This window comes from Sinocyclocheilus rhinocerous, unplaced genomic scaffold (assembly GCF_001515625.1).
Source record: "Sinocyclocheilus rhinocerous isolate Xijiao unplaced genomic scaffold, SAMN03320098_v1.1 scaffold1565, whole genome shotgun sequence".
Taxonomy (NCBI): Eukaryota; Metazoa; Chordata; class Actinopteri; order Cypriniformes; family Cyprinidae; genus Sinocyclocheilus; species Sinocyclocheilus rhinocerous.
The window spans coordinates 610,703-629,664 of NW_015655464.1; the positions used below are offsets into that span (position 1 = coordinate 610,703).

General features: G+C 35.9%; 1 protein-coding gene across 3 annotated transcripts in view; it reads left to right on the forward strand.

The window, feature by feature from the left end:
• LOC107718340 (drebrin-like protein A) overlaps window positions 1–18,962 on the forward strand; it is a 32,840-nt gene that overhangs the window by 1,427 nt on the left and 12,451 nt on the right. For all 3 annotated transcript variants that reach the window (XM_016525383.1, XM_016525385.1, XM_016525384.1), the window contains exon 2: window positions 18,668–18,723. In XM_016525383.1, the coding sequence (XP_016380869.1) occupies window positions 18,668–18,723 (56 nt within the window). The remainder of the gene's footprint in view (window positions 1–18,667; window positions 18,724–18,962) is intronic.

Genomic DNA, 18,962 nt, shown 5'->3' on the forward strand with positions numbered 1-18,962 from the left:
GTCATTATAATCTGTAATTATGTCCCCATTGGATGCAACAAATGCCTCGTTTGTAATGGGTTTTAATGTTTTTGTCTCGTCGCTCCGGCCGGACATGGCATCACAGTATATTAAGGGGCGTAACATTTCCGTCAGATGCTTGAGGTATTCGGCCAATCACAATGCACTGGATAGCTGGCCAATCAGAGTACACCTCGCTTTTTCAGACCGATGAGCTTTGTAAAAATCGATGCGTTTCAGAAAGGCGGGGCATAAAGGAGAAACAATAATGTACAGTATGTGGAAAATAATGTGTTTTTTGAACCTTAAACCGCATAAACACATTTCATTACACCAAATAATGTTCTTTTTAGCAGCATCATATGACCCCTTTAATCACACCATTGGTCAAAGATATGGCATTTAAGATTGAATTCGTATCAAAATATCATTGTCATTTTAGTTTATCATTTGTATAGTGCCAACAACTGGCCAAGCCCAACCAAATTTCTTAGGTCTCCTCAGAGTAAGTTTTTTTTTAAAACATCCAGTATGGTGGAAAGATTTCCTTGGGAGAAATAAATGGGGGTACACGGCATTTTTTTTTTGCTCTATAGCTCCACCTGTAGTCCTCTAAATTTCATGTTTCTACCATTTATGGGTTATTCTGTATTTTGTTTTAAGGTAGAAAAAGAAAAAGGCTAATAATAATCCTAATGAAAACAATAGTGTTCCCAGCAGTTCGTTTTTGGATGCCTAATAAAAAAATCTGCTGGCACAGTGTTCTAGAAAATGGGTGCATTTATTGGCCTATAAAATGATTCAAAGTTTTTTTCCTGGTTCCTCATTCTATGTGTGTGTGTGCATTTTGGGTTGAATGATGTAAGAAGACCAACCAGCCCCTTTCATTTGTTACTTTCTACCATGATGTCATGAAGTTATATTCTGAATTTCTGCCTCAGCTTCAGGCCTATGCGGAGAGTAGTAGTTTACAGGGTGGTTTGCACTCAAGTGGACACCCACATGATTAGAGACACCTTTTTCTGAAACTGAATACATATGCGCTTATTCATTTAGAGTTAATAGCCTGTTCTCACTCGCCGCTTACTCAACTATATGATGTCATCTTTTGTTGGCTTCTAATGTACTCATTGAACACATTGCAAAGGTGACAGTAATTACAGGTGTTTCATTATAATCTGCACGTATCAGCTCAGATATACATTTGTTCAAACGTTAACAACCCCTGATCTGACAGCTCAAAAGTCCTGCAGTGTCTTTCCTCTGTGCCAGATCTTGGCAGTTCACGTTTGTTATATCAGCAGTGTCATTGTCTCTCCTGTATTTCTGCAGGCTCAGGCTAATTCATGCAAACGCCCGTCAGTGGCTTCCTAAATGATCCAGGCAGCACCCATTCTGTTTTTCCACATGCTTAATCACCGTGGAAACGTGCACAGAAACAGTCACTGATGCTTTAGGCTTTACAAGCCTATCAGGCCCATTCATGTATTGCCTGGTTCTGTCTATTGACAGCTGGAACAGTGACGGTGAGGGTTTTCCACTTTATATTTCACACTGTCATTTGACATGTCAAGTCACTTTAAATGGCCTGTAAGCAGATGCTGAATGTAAGAAGTGACAAAAGACCTGTGAATTTTCAGCAAAAGAGGAAACTCGCACTTCCCCACAGCACTTATCTCTTATCTCTGTACTTTTGTGCTCTGCACAACTGGCTTCATTGACTGATTGAGCTGTTCAGATGCACTTTGAGCACACTAGAATGAGAAACAGCTTCTGCTGTCGGCAGTTTTTACAGTATATGGGGTTTTGGTTATTTACAAAACTTAGCTTTTTGAAATTAAAAATAAGGTTATTTCCCAACATTTTGAGTTTTTAGTTCATATCTGTGTGTAGTGTACTAGTGTACTTCTGTTTGACTACATTCTGTTAAGGTGCTTCTTTTGAACTTTCTATTCTACTAAAAAAATTATCACTGTTACAGCAGCAACTGTTTTCCACATTGATAATAATAATAAATGTTTCTTAAGCACCGTATCAGCATATTAGAATGATTTCTGAAGGATTGTGCAACACTGAAGACTGGATTTATGGCTGCTGAAAATTCAGGAATAAATGACATTTTTAAAAATATATTTTAATATAAATTTCACAATATTATTGTTTTTACTGTATTTGTAATCAAATAAGCAAAATTGGTTAAAAAATCTCACCAACCCCAAGCATTTGAACGGTAATGCATCTCTTGACAAACGAAAGAAAGTGTGGTTCAGTGTTGTTTTGAACACCACTGAATTTCATTGTATGGGCAAAAACAGTTCTTCTGAATTTCTTTTGTGCTCCACAGAAGTAGGAAAGTCATACACTTGGAAAATTACAATTCTCTAGTATGGAGGTAGTAACCCTGTCAAACCATGACTGATTCTTCATGCTTGCTTCATCAGTCTTATAGGTCAGAGTTAAGCATGGCAGGCTTTTCACATGCCCCTCAATAGTTCTTCAGAAGTAAATGTTAGCAATTGGTCCTTTATTTCTTCATAGCGTTTAGCAGCTGCAGTGTTTGCTGTGGATGGGTGTGCAGAGCTCCTAAAATCACACATGAGTCATATTCAGTCATTGTATTCAAAACTAACGCAGTAATAATTGCTGCTTGATTCTGTGAAACATGATTTTTATGTTGTCGTAATTTGTAGAAGTTCCCTACAGTACAAGAAATGCTATGAGATAAAAGACAGTGTGATTATCTAGTTTTGTAAGAAGTATACATTTCATAACTTATTGTTTTGGTTGTAAGCCATAACATATTGTTCTTATATTGGCAGGGATTTGTTGCGCGTGGTTTGAATTTGTCATCCTAAGCCTTAGGCAGGCAAAGACAACTCCTGAGGGATGCGACTGGACTGGAAAACTGTGAAGGCGTGGCAGAATTCTTTCCAGTGAGCATTGTAGGAGGTTATGATGAGAAGCCACATTTGTGACATTTGAATCTTGAAGGTGGCTTCTTTTGACAAAGAGGAATTCAGCCACTGTCCTTTTCACAGAGTAAAGATGCAACAGCTTATATGCTGCATGGTTTAAACGATGCACACACATGTGCCTTTCTATGGTGATAAAGTGATGTTTTTTAAGGAACTCACCTGCATGTAATGAAGGAACAGAGCTCAGGTTCAGTGTGGCTCAGGTCTTTACATCTCCATGCTGTTGGAGCACAAGTTTATGCATGATTTAAGAGCCTCAAGGTGCGATGTTCTCATGTTACCACTAATAAAACATCTGCTGAGCATGGTGAGTTATCACCACAACAAGACTATTCAGTACTAATAATGTAGAATGGTAACCTTAATTGACCTCTGCTGATAGTTTTGTTGAAGTAATATAAAAATAATTCACATGCACAAAAATGAGGAAAGTAGGAAATACATGCAACCATTTTACCTTATGACATTAATTCAATTTTCATAATTGTCCCATCAAAGACATTTTGAATGTCACATCAAATGAGTTTTCATCACACACTGTAAAAACGTTTTTTGAAGTTGTAAATAAAACAGATTATTGTGTATGTTTTACAATAAAATATTAATTCAGTCTTTTTACTTAAAAGTTGCAGTTTTGAGCAATTTCTTTGTAATTATTTGAGAAATTTACTAGTCTCAACTGTTTCAAATTAAATTGCTTCAAAGGAAATCCTACACCATTCCTTTTCAGTGCAGTACTACCAGAATGAAACAAATTATGAAAATGGCATCCTGAAGCTTACATTGGTTGATACCTTTTAGTAAACAATAGGAGTGTAGCGGTGCATGAATTTGTACCTAAAATTCTCTGTATGGGACTTTTGGTTCGCCACGCATATGTGTAACGAAAGAATAAACAGAAACAAAATATCCCGGATTTAAGAATATCTACCAAGATCTGAATGATAAAGTGTAGTGATCCAACTGCATAGCAATATTCTGAGCTCATTAATAGTTTTGAGTGTTTACATTTACAATTTTTCTGGAGAACTTCTTAATTCCTTGCATGGCCAGTGTTATTCCTTTCCAGAACTTTCCTGTTCTCTGTGCACTTGAAATGTTTATAATACTGTGAAAGAAAGAGATTGAATTTTGAGACTGAACATTGCTGTTACAGTGGTTGAAAGGGGTTTGGCAGCTTAGTTATCAAAAGTGTAGTTTCTCTGTGTAGTTTTATCTAATGCCACCTGCATACTTTGATGTGACTTCGATCTGCATCAACATTTGGTTTATTGTCACACCATATTATGTTTCATTTAACTAGGCCAATTTGACAACTGAAATCAGATATTATGCTTGTATGGTTTTATCCACAGGCAATGTACCAGCATTTGTCTGTTCCTGTTTCAGAAAAGTCCATTTCATCACAAGGTTGTCCAAATAGTTTGCCATTAAAAATGACAATATAAGCCATACAGACAGATAAAGATATTTCAGTCAGTTGAAAAAGTATGTCATCTCAACCCCCCTTAAACACAAAATGAAAATCAGTGTGGATGGTTTATCGGAGTACTTTTATAGCATCACCTTAGTGGGGCTATTTAGCTTTATGGTGGTTGGCTTACCACAGGAATGTTTTATAGTGGCAGACTGGTAATTAAGCTATTGAGCAGTAAATGAAGAGGTATTTTAGTGTTGACTTTGTCCCAGGTAAGTGCTTCATTGATTTGCTTATAAACATTGCTTCAAAAGACCTATGGGGTTTCCCGTGCTGATGATACAGACTAAGTAAGATGAAGGCTGGTGGACGTGTATGTTCCTCATATCAATTATCAGTGTTTATGCCGATATGTTTTGGAAATGTTTCCTAATCCTTAAACTACCACCTTGAATGTACCAATTATTGTTTACATTACACTCCTGTAATGCAGAAATGCTGAATGAGCGTCTTTGGAAATAGTCTGAATGGATGTTTGTTCACAAGTATGTATTGGGACTGAAGCATATGGCATATCACTTTGTGTTTCTCAATAAAGTCAAACTATTTCATTTAAAAAAATATATGAAACTTTCACATGTATATTAATAATTATACAAGATATGCTTTATCTTTATCAATATAATGATCATTAAAGTATATCAATATGTTAGAATAGCTATCAATCCTCAATCTCTTGTTAATTATATGTTCCATATCAGTCCAGAATATTTAAGCAATAAGAAAATAGATGAAAAATAGTTTCCTTTTCACCTTTACAGAAATTGCAAGAGTAATCAATAGTTCAAACCTTTCAAGCACATGTTTTAGTGGGTATATTCTATGCATTATTTTAAAACAGACGTCTTTTTCTTGGTTATTAATGTACAATTTATGCACTGTTTGCCAAGCGTTATGCCAATTCAATTCACCAAACACAGAAGACCAGAAAAAATGAGCTGGAGGATAAACAATGATATTAAGTATATTTCTAATATAGTTGTCTGAGACTTTGTTTTGTGTAATATTTGTGATACCAATAAATATGTTATTCTTGATATCTGCAAGACTGAAATCTTTCACCTGTGATGTACTGGTGAGAAGAATTAATGCTTTTTTGGGAACTGCATCCATTACAATCGCAAATTCCTTAGGTTTAACTGGTATGTCATTTTCAAACCACTGTTCAAAAATTTTTTTTTAATATAAAATATCTTTGTTGATCCAAATATAGTATCTCGTAGGGGAGAAATTATGCTTATAAGCGAGTATCCATGCCATGAGAGCTTGTTTATGAAATTTTGCATTCTTAACTGGTATTTCTTCAATTGAATAATTAAACTTTAGTAAAAATAAGCCAGTTTTTAAAAACATTGTTTAAAAGCATCATAACTCAGTACCTCTAAACCACCATGTTCTTTTGAAATACATAAGACTTATTTTCTCAAATAATATGGCTTGTTTTTCCAAATAAAATAAAAAAGCATTTTATCCAATTTTTTTGTGACTTTTATTAGAGGGGTAATATCCAAGGATAGAGACACATAGACTGATCTCTAAAGTCAAACACACCTATTCAGTTGATTAGTGATGGACATGATGCAGGACTACTTACTGCGTCATGTAGCCTATAGAATGCAGTTGTATGCCCCTAAAATTCAAGAGATTGGGGCAAAAACGCCCCGAATGAGTTTTTGTCTCATATTTATATCATATGATGATATAGTTAAGCAACATCACACGAGTGCTGTTTTTGTCCCAAATAGCACAAGTGCAAATATTGTGATATTGATTTTATACAACAGTTCAATATATAAGAACTTAATATTGTGTTATATTTTAGACACAATATTGTCTGTTTTTGCTCAACGCAAATCTTACCTTTGTGCCACAGCAGAACTGATGTGCATAATTTTCAGCCAAATGTGGGATTAATTAATATGCGATTAATTAGATTAACTAATTGCAACATTGTATAATTAATTAGATTAGAAATTGTAATCAATTGATAGCCCTAATATATAGATAGATAGATAGATACACATATGGAGAGAAGCTGTGTTGTTTCTAGGGAAATGCCTGGCCCTTGTGTAGGTGGCTTCTCTCTGGCTTCTCTACTGTTGAACTCAATGGGAAAATGTTAATGGAGTTCCTCTATGCTGCAAGGCTGGGTCAAAAGCCTCAAACAATGCTGTTTGTTGTATAGTATGTTGGGTTGTAGTCACACACAGATGGCTTGTGGTCGTTGGCGGAGCTGTGAGGGATTAACTTGTCCAGTAAAATTAACATTTGTTGCAGTTGGATATCTGTGTACTCTCACAAGTCTCCAGATACCTGTTTCCTTTCAACGACGCTGAAATGACTTCCAGTTGAGATTCTTTCTTGAACCTTGAAGATCAATAATAGAATCATGTGCAAGCCATCCGCAACTTTCGAGTTCTGTCTTCTGTGCTTGGCAAAAGTTTTGGCAAATGAACATGGTACAAAAAATGCCTCTTTTCATTGTGCTTTCATGTAGTTTTGGCCAATCTTGTCTAGTTGAAAGATTTTTCCATTTATTTCCCTACATCAAGTTAAATGCATTTGCTTTGGCTGTAGAGACGAGGTTCTGGGCTTGTCTGAGGGCACTATATCATTTCAGACATTTATGATGTTCTCGCTTTTCATCCCTATCTTAGTCCAATAGAGAAAGTAAAAAAAACAAAAAACTCTCTTTTGAAAACAGACAGTATACCTGTCAAACATTACTGTTCAAAAGTTTTAAAAATGTTTTTGAAAGAAATCTCGTTGCTCGCCAAGGCTGCATTTATTTGATAAAAATTACAGTAAAACATTAATATTTCGAAATATTATTGCTATTTAAAATGATTGTTTTCTATTTTAATATATTTTCAACTTGCAAAGTTGAATTTTCAGCAGTCATTTCTCCAGACTTCAGTGTCACATGACCCTTCAGAAATCATTCTATGATGATTTGGTGCTCAAGAAACATTTTTTTTTTATTATCAATGTTGAAAACAGTTGTGCTGTTCATTGTTTTTTGTTGAAATAGTGTTTTTTTCAGCATTCTTTGATGAACTGAATGGTGCTTCTGGCCAAAGATTTGAGCACTGATGTTCTATTATGGAAACACTGAAACATTTACATTCTTCAATGCCTCTTTCAGTTTGTGTCCCAAATTATACACACTCTCCTCCAAGGTGGTGAATGATGTGGTGCAGATTGAGGTGTATGTTTACAAGGAGGTCTTTATCACGCCCCCCAATGACTCACAGTAGCCTCATACCTAAGGATAATACCTAATACCTAATGTTGTTTGCAGCTCAAACTACCATGTGTGCGTTTAACAACTGAGCCTGTGATAATGCTCAACCTATTGTAAGTGGACCTCACGCTGTTGCAGGTTTCCTCTTAACCACTTTGAAGTTCTGGCTTTGACTAGCTCAAAAAAGGAGTCCATTTGCAACAAGTAGCCTACCCAATACCAGTTGGGACACATTTGCGCCTTTCAATGTGGCTTTATTCGAGTCTAATAAATTATATTTATTTGTCTTTTTGTGTTAAAAAAATTTAGACATTGATAGAGCATAAACATTCCTCTTTTGCTGGTGGCATAATACGAGGTGAAAATAGGAAATTGGGTGGTGTTTTGGGTTTACACAACACAAGATTGGCTCTGCTTAGGCCTTTAATCACCTCAGATTGGAAACTTGCACAGGGCAGAATAAATCAACAAACAGCCTGCATACCTAAGACTCCCACAAAGTAATGAGAATGGCCATAGATCCAGCGCAAGATGATGTTATCTCATCCGTCACCCTGCATAACCTGAAAGAGCATGAGGTTTTGCCAGTCTTAGTGTATTATTTGAGATTATGCTAAAGACGAAATATAAAAGACAGCGCTTAATCTTCAAACAGTACAACATTGTCAGTGGTTGTTTTTGAGCTGAGACACGGGTGACTGGGTATCCTAGAACTGGCACCTCTCCATTGCAGGAATTAGACTTAACAGTAGTTACAATTCCAATAAAGCTGGTATTTTGATTCAGGCCTTTGTGGTTGGCAATTGTCTGTTAGCTCAAATCATGATGAGACTATCAAATGCTATTCTAACGTCAAACACAGAATTTTTATTTAATTTTTAAATGGTTTCAACAGCTGCTGCACACAGTAAGTAAATCAACCCAGGTCTTGTTTATTGTGTGGGTGCCAACTGAACTGTGAACTGCCTGCAATGAAATTTTTCCCATATCTATTGGGGAAGAAGGGCATTCTGGTCCTGATTATATAGTATTGTGACATCATGAGAGCTGCCCTGAATATCTCATGCAAGTCAAATTTAATCCCTCACAGTTTTTACTGATATTAATATCAAGATTTGATGCAGCTTTTGTGTCTTTCTTTCTTTTTCCTTTTTTTTTTAATTTGGGTGTAGTTCTATTGTGACATGAGTAACTAATGAATCAGGGAAACTGGAAAAGTAATGGTGGGAAAGGTATGAGACAACTCAGAGAAGAGTACAGTAGTAGGTTGAGAAAACAGAAAACAGAGCTTGATCATTGTGACTGATAAACTTCTACAGAAAGAGATATCGTTCTACTAGAAGAAAGGACGATCCTCGAAAAGTGGTTGACCAACTTTTTTACAAGTAATTATTAACTTATTTACAAGTCATTATTACAAGTAATAAATTCATCAAAAGTGACAGTGAAGACTTTTATGATGTTACAAATGATTTGTATTTCGAATAAATGCTGTTCTATTTATTATTATCTACTGTCTATTCATTAAAGAATCCTGAAAAAAATATTATGGTTTCCACAAAAACATAAAGAAGCACAACTGCAACATTGATAATAATAAGAAATGTTTCTTGAGCACCAAATCAGCATATTTGAATGATTTCTGAAGGGAATCATGGTGGAGGAGCAAACCCACTATAATTTTACAAATACGACTGTTTTTGTCACATAATGTAATTGTAAGCATTTTTTTTATGAGAATGTAGTTGTTTAAACTTCACATATGTGATTCATTCATAAAGAGAGTAGTAGAAGAATTGTTTATTCGTTGTTGGTTGTATGAGGGATACCAGACTGTGTGTAAATGAGCGAGGGTCTATGTTCAGCTGTGTGGGACAGACGGCACAGGAAATGCCAGAGTTGTCCCAGAGGAGTGTTTTGTTATAGAGGCCAGTGGCTAAACTCACCCTGTCCGGTTAGTGACTTCACAACCAAAGGTCACACATTTATCAGAAAAGTGTTGAAGAAAGCTACATAGTTGTGATACATTGAAATTCAAAACATTGCAGACACTTTGCAGAAAATATATTCAGAAGTCCACCTTCTTCAGATACTGTAGAAAAGACTTGGAGATTCAAATATTGTTCAAATTTCATTACATTTGAAACAGTGAACAAACCCAAAGTCATGTGCAAGGTCACGCAGGGAATGCATGGACAGATAAACTGCATACCGGGAATGCAATGTAATCAAAGCATCTGCCAAATGCACGAATGTAAACGTTTGTAATGCTTGATGTCCAAGATGTTTCACTAGAGCTGGTGGCCTTGAGCCCAAAGTCCTCATCTGAGAACGCGAGAGAGACAGAATGGGAGGATAGAAATGGTTCCAGTGTAATTGTCTAAGAAAACTATTTGAAAATAATTAAACATTATGTATAATGATAGTTGTTGTTTTTTTCCATCAGAGGCGGACAGCAGTGAAGTATTTTTACTTTACTCAAGTACATTTTAAAAGTATCTGTTGTAAACATAGTGCAGTAAAAAGTACAATATTATGCTTTGAAATGTTGTGAAATAAAGTTTTCTAAAGAAAAACACTCTGATAAAGTACAGACATCTGAACAGTACTTTTACAGCAGAGTAAAAATACTTCACTACTGTCCGCCTCTGGTTGTCATTGTCATTACATAAATGATTATGGCCATCCAATTATGACTATTAAATTGGGATCACAGCTGCCCCACAATAAATAACAAAAGCTTGGAAAGGTTACAGAGTTTCAGATTTGGAGGTCAGCAGTAGATTTCCTTTAAAGGGTAATAGCAGCATTGTTGATGGAAAATAGGGAGTCAGTTCCTGTGATTCTGATAAGAGTCGTAGTAACCTTTTTGGCCATGATGCCTTATTGAAAAGATCCGTCATCTCAAATGGACTTCCTGCATAGATAATGTTGTAGAAATAATAGAACCTATTTAAGAGAAGAATAGCATGCAAACATTCCTGTCTCACTTAAACAGGCTGGATGGATGAGTCAGGATAAGCTAGCTTGTCTTCAGGTGGATAGCTATTTTTATCACAACATATAAGGTTACTTATGAAAGGCTACTACAGTTACCGTTTGAAGACTGGGGTTACATACAGTAGTTGGGTTCATGTTACACACTATAGTTACTTGAGTAAATTAAGCTTTAATCAATGCTGAAACACTAGATGTATTGTTCCTGTTTCTGTGTTTGTTCAAGCTTTATCATGCTAGTTGGAAGCACAAACCTAGACACACCTGTTGACTTACAAGTGTGAATATGTCAAGTTTTTGCTGACCAGTTTTGTTTGTTAGTCACAGTTTTATCTTAATTGCAAAACAATTAGATTTTCCATGGCTAGAAGCCTGACTGCAACAATAGTGTGTAAAATCTTTCCACCTCACAGGTTGTCGAAAACTAATATTACACAGTGGCCAAGTTTCCTATGTACTTAATATTAGTGTAACGCATTTACATGCACAATCTTACACCGAGTATGCTTAGCCAGACAGCATGTGAGGTCATGTAAACGCCTTAAACAGTCTTCTATTTCTGGTGAAGGTCATTAATTGTCTAAGTAATCCTGATAAACACAGATTTTTGCCAGTGCCTCTGTTTTTTCTTTTCTCAATAAATGACAGTATATTAAATGATATGAATTCATTCAAAATAAATAAATTATTTTTAAATAATTTATTATATTTAATATTATAAGCCTAATAAATATTTTAGCACTTTCTCTCCCTCTTAAAGTCTGTCATATTTGTTGAGCTGTTTGGCAGAACAGAAACTGCCACTTCTGATCCCAGAGTTTCTTTCATGCCCATGTACCTTCCATTGTGACATATAACTGGCATCTGATTCTGCACTATGACTTCACATCCTTGATATACAAGTCTTTCTCCCTCTCTCTGTCTCTTTCTCGCTTAGTCACTCTCATACTTGCATGCCATTTCATTTTGCAACCATATATAACATTTGCATGCCAACCTCCTCAGTCTGTTTTCTTTTCCCATCCCCCCATCCTCTTAAATTCAGTCCCCCATACTCCTTTTCATTTTCCCATCCTCCCTCCCCTCTCCTTTGCTATTTATTGTACGCTCTTCCACTCCATCCTTTTGTGTTCCACCAGAGTCTCTCTCTCTCAGGAAATCCGGACGCGTTCATTCCTCTTCTACTCTTCAAATAGTTGCCATTAGCACAAAATTGGCACCCAGGGGTCTGATCCCCCATACAAGGAGAGGCAGCATTAGTTATACTCTCACATAGGTGCCTTATAAAGTTTAGACTACTCCATACAAGCAGTAAAGTTAATTTAATAGGTACCATTATTATTATTATTATTATTATACATCTTCATTAGACTCATGTCTCTGAGTATAAGTCTACATTTCAGCCCTCTTGGCTGTTGAACTCATTTTAGTGTGTTGAGCTATTCGCCTGTGCCTGTTCCAGGCCAGCATACACCCAAATGAATAGCACTTGGCACACTGCATTCAGTATGACAAGGTTACTGTGCCAGATGGCACTGTGCTTAAGTTGTTTTGTACTTTCTGCAAAGGTTGTTAGAGAGCCCACCATCCTGGTATAGGTCTGCCAGGCCTCTGTCTGATCCTTCAATGGCAGTAATGATCCTTAACTATTTTCTTAGAAGCAGGGCTTTTCTTTTGCACTGTTCCCATTTATTCCTACTTGGTATTGTCGTTTTGCATGCCATGTTCGGTACAAAATATCCATTTTCATCAACTTCGGATATATTTCAACTGTAATCTGTGGTTCAGCACACAAGCACATGCACATATTGTTGTTGCAGACTGAATGCCTCAGGCCAACTTACTGCAAGCTTGGGCAAACCTTTTACTCCATATTGCTGTTATGAGTGAGGCTGTTCTGTTTGCTTAGATTTCACTATTTAGGACACCTTGACTATGGAAGAACTTGGTCCTGTCAGTTCATAATGAGCAAAGAACATTTTTTACATATGTAAATAATGCCAGCTGCCATTTCTACCAGTGATTTTAGTGTAGTGACGTTTGGACCAATTGGTTTTAGGTGTCTGCTTTGAATTTATGATTGTTTTTAAACAGGCCAAGGAATATTATTGAGCCAAATAGTACAGCCAAAAAGCCAGATCTGTAGACGCTAAAGCTGCACTGGCAAGGAACTACTAGTCATTTAGTAAGTTTTCTGGAACAGTAAAATATGCCACAGACGACACTTGAGACTTTTCATACCGTTTTTTGGAGAAAACCGTTTCCTCCTACGTGCCAGACAGTTGGTTTCACAACCAGGTAGGTAAATCTCCCCTGGCCTCTCTTCTCTCTTGAGCCATTGATTTTGCTGAATGTTCTTCTCCACAGCTGTTTTCCAGCTTTACGCACTACAGATGGAATGTGGCCATCTTAGGCAAGGTGGACATCCAAGTGGATTTGGCTTGGGAGTTTATTTGAAGTTTATCAACATGACTTTCAGAGAACAGATGTAGTCAGGATGTTAGAGACAGCATTTTGCTTAACACTTGGATATTAGGCAAAAAGGATGCAAAAAAATCAAATTTTTGGCCCAATTTGAAGTGGTAATGAGTAGTATTCAGGTCATATTTCTGTGCTCTTGGAAAGTCTTAGATGATGTCAAAAGCTGGATTCATGCTAACATGGATGATTTAATTTCATGTGGTTGTTCATGTACAAGTGAAGTGTCACAAATCACTCAAATTATTCCTGTCTTTGCAGGTACTCTATGAATACCAGTGGTCATGTCTGTGCATGTAGTCCAGTGGGAGAATGAGTGATCAATAAAGAGGAATAATATCTTTTAACTCCTATCACAGAAAAATGCTCACCAAGGCTTTGTTTATTTGATCAAACATTCAGTAAAAACAGAAATATTGAGAAATAGTACTACAATTTTATATACATATGTTCAGTTTTGTAATCAATTTTAAAATGTAATTTGTTCCTGTAATGCAAAGCTGAATTTTCAGCAGTCATTACTCCAGTCTTCAGTGTCTTATGATTCTTCAGATATCATTTGAATAGGCTGATTTGCTGTGTAAGAAACATTTCTTGTTATTATCAATGTTGCTGCTGCTTAATAATTTTGTAGAAACTGTGATACGTATTTTTTCCGGATTTGTTGATGAATAAAAAGAGCAGCGTTTATTTGAAATGGAAATCTTTTGTAACAAGTAGTAATGTCTTTACTTTCACTTTTACCAAATTAATGCATCCTTTCTGAATAAAAGTTTTAGTTTCTTTTTTTTTCTTTTTTTTTAATCTCACCTCATTAAAAATTTTGAACTGTAGTGTACATTTACATTTATTTTTAAGCATTTTTTTATTGTTTAAATTGCGGCACAAACACCCACATAAATCACTCCATCTTAAAACATCCTTCCAATGTTTCCTCTCTTTCCTTTCTCCTTTGTGCTGCCTGTCCAAACCTCGCCCACCCTCATTTGTTTATGGCCTGTATTTCTGTCTTTCTCCCTCTATTCCTCATTCTCTGTTCTTGAGCTAATAGCTGGCTGGACTGCAGAACAGGACTGCTTGTGTTTTTCTCATCAGACTCTTGACACAGGAAGTGTGTGTGTGTGTGTGAGGTGAGGACAATCCAGACGACTACCAGACAACACCTCTCTCCACTCTCCAGGAAATGTCTAGTGCAGCGTTAGGTTTGATTTCAAGAAATATATTAAGGTACATTGTGAAGTGTTTTTTAAGCTGAATTCGTTTTTTTAGTATACAGTCAGGCCACACTATTAATTACACATTGTTCTTGCAGTCAGTTCTTGCTCTCAGTTGCATGTTGGTCCCCCTGGATTTCTCAGCTTTGTTTTTAGTGTTTTACTGACAAGCTATTTTAAATAAAGTCCAGTTCAATTCAGTCTAGTCCTACAGGATTTTTCGTTTTTTGGAGTTTGGTTGGGTGTTCATATGATATAAAACCACACTGTGTTGTGTTGTGTAACTTCCACATTTGATGTGCATTCAAATGTGCATCTGTTATCTGGTGTGAAATGAATCAAGAAAATATGTAATTTGTAAACCACATTTAATGCATTTGGCAGACACTTTATTCAACATGACTTGCATTTCCTGGGAATCGAATCCATGACCTGTTTAAAGTCACCAAAAAATCAATCTTTTTCATACTTTTTTTAATTTTTATATAATATTGCAGTGTTTATTATAAATTATTTATGTGTACATTGTTTTTTTTAGTTCATTTGCCCTTGCAACCTTTCACTCAAATGGCATTTCAATTAACAAAATCAAGTCTCATCCTATATTTTTTCTCATTCAAGAAGCCGTTTCACTTAGATTTACATCACAAGAGGGAAGAAAAGATGATTGCAACTTCCATTTCATGCTGATAAGACAGACTTTTGCACTGAAAAACTATGTACAAAAGTGGAGAAAAGGTTTACAAAAGTACAATAGTTTAGTGAATTCTCCCCATTGTCAACGAATGACTACAATTTCATGCAAGTACGTGGGATTTTTGAGACCAATTCGTATGAAAAGTGAAAGACGGAGAGTAAATGCAGAGAACAAAAGTCCTCCTTTCAGTTTATGCAAAACAACTGTAGCTGCATGTGTACTCTAGCTCACCAGGGTACGTCATAGATGCCATGGAGTGAGTAAAGTGCTGACTCTTTTTGCTCATTTACTATGTCAATGGGAATGAGTGTGGTCCTTACCGTGTAGATAAATACACTTATATACCATGCCATTTCATTGGAACTGCATGTTTAAAACACATTGATTGCAGCATGATGTGATTTGACCCTTAGATGAACCAATTAGCCACAAGACAACATGCTTTTAAAGTGACCAGATATACAAAGGGCTTGTGCGTGCGCTGGAATCGTGCTGCTAAATGAAATGCATATTTGTTTGTCGTAATGCACTGAAGCATAATTTTGTAGTGTTGTTTGACCTAAGTACTAGCTGTCATTATGAGCTTACTCATTTTTCTTGCTTAATTGGAATTGATTCTAGCTGGATTAATTGCAGAACAGGCTTTATTAGCCTACAAACCTCCTCTCTTGTAAACACTCCTCATTTTAACTGTTTGGCAAGGCCACACCCACTGAGGACAAAAATGTCTGTCAACTCCAGCATATAGCAGAAGATTTAGGAAAGAAACCTTTTACTACCATCTGTGTTAACAACCCCCCCACTTCAAGATATGCTTGTGTCTTGTTACCTTACAGACAGCTGGTATAAGCACATCTCTGATCCCCCTTTACTCTCATTCTGTCGTCCTTTTTATTCCCATACTGGTGGAAGGATCCGGAACAATGGTGTCACAACTTGCTAATTGCAGACTGATTGGTAGGTTGGTTTGGCTGAACACAGACTCTGATGAGGCGAAACAGGCTGTTATTGTTGCTTGTGTCTGAGCTCTGAGTCAAAAGCCCAGAGGTTACAATCTGGGAGGCTTCCAGAGATCAGAAGCTTTGGAGACAATAGAGACATGATGACGACAGGCTGGTGTAGATTATACTCATTCAGTGTAAATTCCAGGGGACAGAGTGAGGGAATTCTCTGTATAAGGTGTTGAACTATACATGAACTACACATAGCTAGATCAAATTCATTTAGCCTGAATTTCGGCACAGGATTGTTGTTTTGCACAATTGTAGTCTGCTCGTTGGATGCGTAATGAGTTTAATGTGAATGTGCACTACCTTTTGTATTTTTAAAGAAGCACATTTTTGCATATTTGCTTAACTTCTGTTGAAGATTCTCATCAATTCCTATCTATTGAGAATTAAAAAAAAAATGGAAGTCCCTTTTTTGATATACAAACATCTTGTAATACGTAATTATATCTCATTGTAATTTAGAATGAGTTTGAATGAATATATTAGTAATTATCATGCAATGAAGACTATATACAATTGTTAGATAACTGAAAAAATGAATAATGGTGTACTTGTAAACATTTGATTTTTTTCAAACTTTACTTTGAAGTTTAAAATTAAATATCTACTTAAAACAATGACAATGACAATAGCCATCAAGTATTTCTCAATTAAATGTAAATGGTTAATATTAATACTAATACTTAACTTTTTAAAATGTTCGACAACATATTTATTATTGCACATTGAATCTGTCCTGAAATTAGTATCAAAACATTAAAACTTTGAATATATAAGCAATTAATGTTTAAATTATATATTTATAGTATTTACTATTTATATTATAAAAACATATTATTTATACCCCTCCACAAGTGAATAAATAATCCATATGTGGCATCTAAGGGAGGAGTTTTTAGAAATGAACTTCAGGCCCTCACGTAATAAATGTTTTATGGAAGTGAGGGATGCATGAGAAATGATTAAAAGTGCCCAGCTCTTACTGGACAAGTTTGATCCATGAGTCAGGCTGTTATTATATAGTATTATAGGATTTACTTGACCTTTTACATTGACTAACTGTTGGAACAAACCAAGCGTTTTCCCAGAGATTAACCTGTTAATAATGGCAGCTGTGGTGTACCTGCCACAGCAAGTTCAACAGTAAGCCAACTGAGAGATTTACAGACTCAAGCCCATTATTTGCACCTGACGCACAACAGTACACAACAGTAAACCGGGGCTTTTTTCGTAATATTGAAACTGTATATTCTTGGGACTAGAATCTCACATTGATAGAAAATGGCTTATCTGAGACTTGGATTTTTTTCCCTCTTCAGTGAGGTGAAAAACCAGGGGTCCAGGGGTCAGATTCATGAAACATTCTTAAGAATAAAATCCTTCTTAATTGCTATTTTCTTTTTCATTTCTTACTTTAAAATTCTTCTTCTTAAAAATGTCTTATCTTTTTTTCTAAAAAGCTGAAGAAGAATTCAAATTCTTGCTTAGAATCCTCTTAGAAGTCATTGTAAATAGCATCTTAAAGTTAGGATAACCTCCAACTTGTCTTAAATCCCCAAAAGTAAGATGTTTAAAGAATTTGTTGGGTTGTTTCTAATTAATTGTTGTAATTAAGCACTAGAACATAACACTATAATACATATTGCTACTATTATACATGTACACCAGTTCTCTGAGGTGACACCAATGATGGATAATGAATGAATGCAACAGAAAATTCCATCTAGAGACGGGCTCTTTAAAAGTAACTATTCAAAATACATTCATTAAATGTTAAAATTGCATCTAATTAATTATTAATTAATTTTTAATTCTATTAATTAATTGAATTAAAAAAACGTGACACTGCATGCTGAACTCCCATCAACGAAAATAGTGTGCATGCTTATGATTATTACGGTAAGTGAAGTGTTTTTCATTCAGCTGGTCAGTGAGTCTAGAACACCTGTCAACCTCTTCAGAAGAAAAAAAAAAAGTCATAGGCAATGACAGCGGGCATTGCCTCTGATTGAAGCAGATTTGAGGGACTTTCGCTGAAAAATCAGGAAACTAAACAGCAAGAGCAATAATAAAGGAAGAGCGATAGAGATGACTCAGGTCAGCTCTTCTGTGAGAACATTTGGTATATGCATTACTCCAGAGAAAGGCCTGCTAGGTTTACTGAGGTCAGTGCTTGGTATGCATAATACATGTCCAATATGTGGAGCATTCTGGGATGGTGTGAACGTGTAGGATAAACACATGGACAATGCACACATGGTCCTCACACCCAAGCCAACTTACTGCATTTTAAGATGACGTGAGCGAGGATGTGGCGTTGATTATGTTTGGATGTGGAAGAGCTGTGATTTGTTTCATACTGTGAAAGGTCAAGGATCACGATTGATATATTGACTTTTTACTTGCCTCATTTTGAAATGGTATCAGCACTTGATATAGTCTGGTTCAGGATATTATGTTACAAGCGACTTTCAACAAATCGTGTAACTTAACTCTGTCACTAGTTTCTACAGTGCGCACTGCTGTGTTTTCCTCCAGTGTAACATACTGATGTATTTCTCTCTGTCTTTTTCAGGGCTTTATTTACATATGAGGGTGTGACCAACAATCTCAAACTCACAGATTCAGGAGGTGAGACTGCTAACCTTTCCTCCAATTTCTTTTTTGTGTCTATTTTTTTTTTTACCAATGATCAATAAAGCAAAGGAGAAGGGGTTTGGAATTCCATTTATTTTCTCAGTAAGTCAGTGTGATTTCAACTGGTTTAGTTGCAGAATTTCCTGTGAAGAACTACACTACCCATTATTGTAAAATTTCACTAATTTAAGAAAGTCAGCCATGGATAGAGGAACAGGAATAACAGCAAAGAG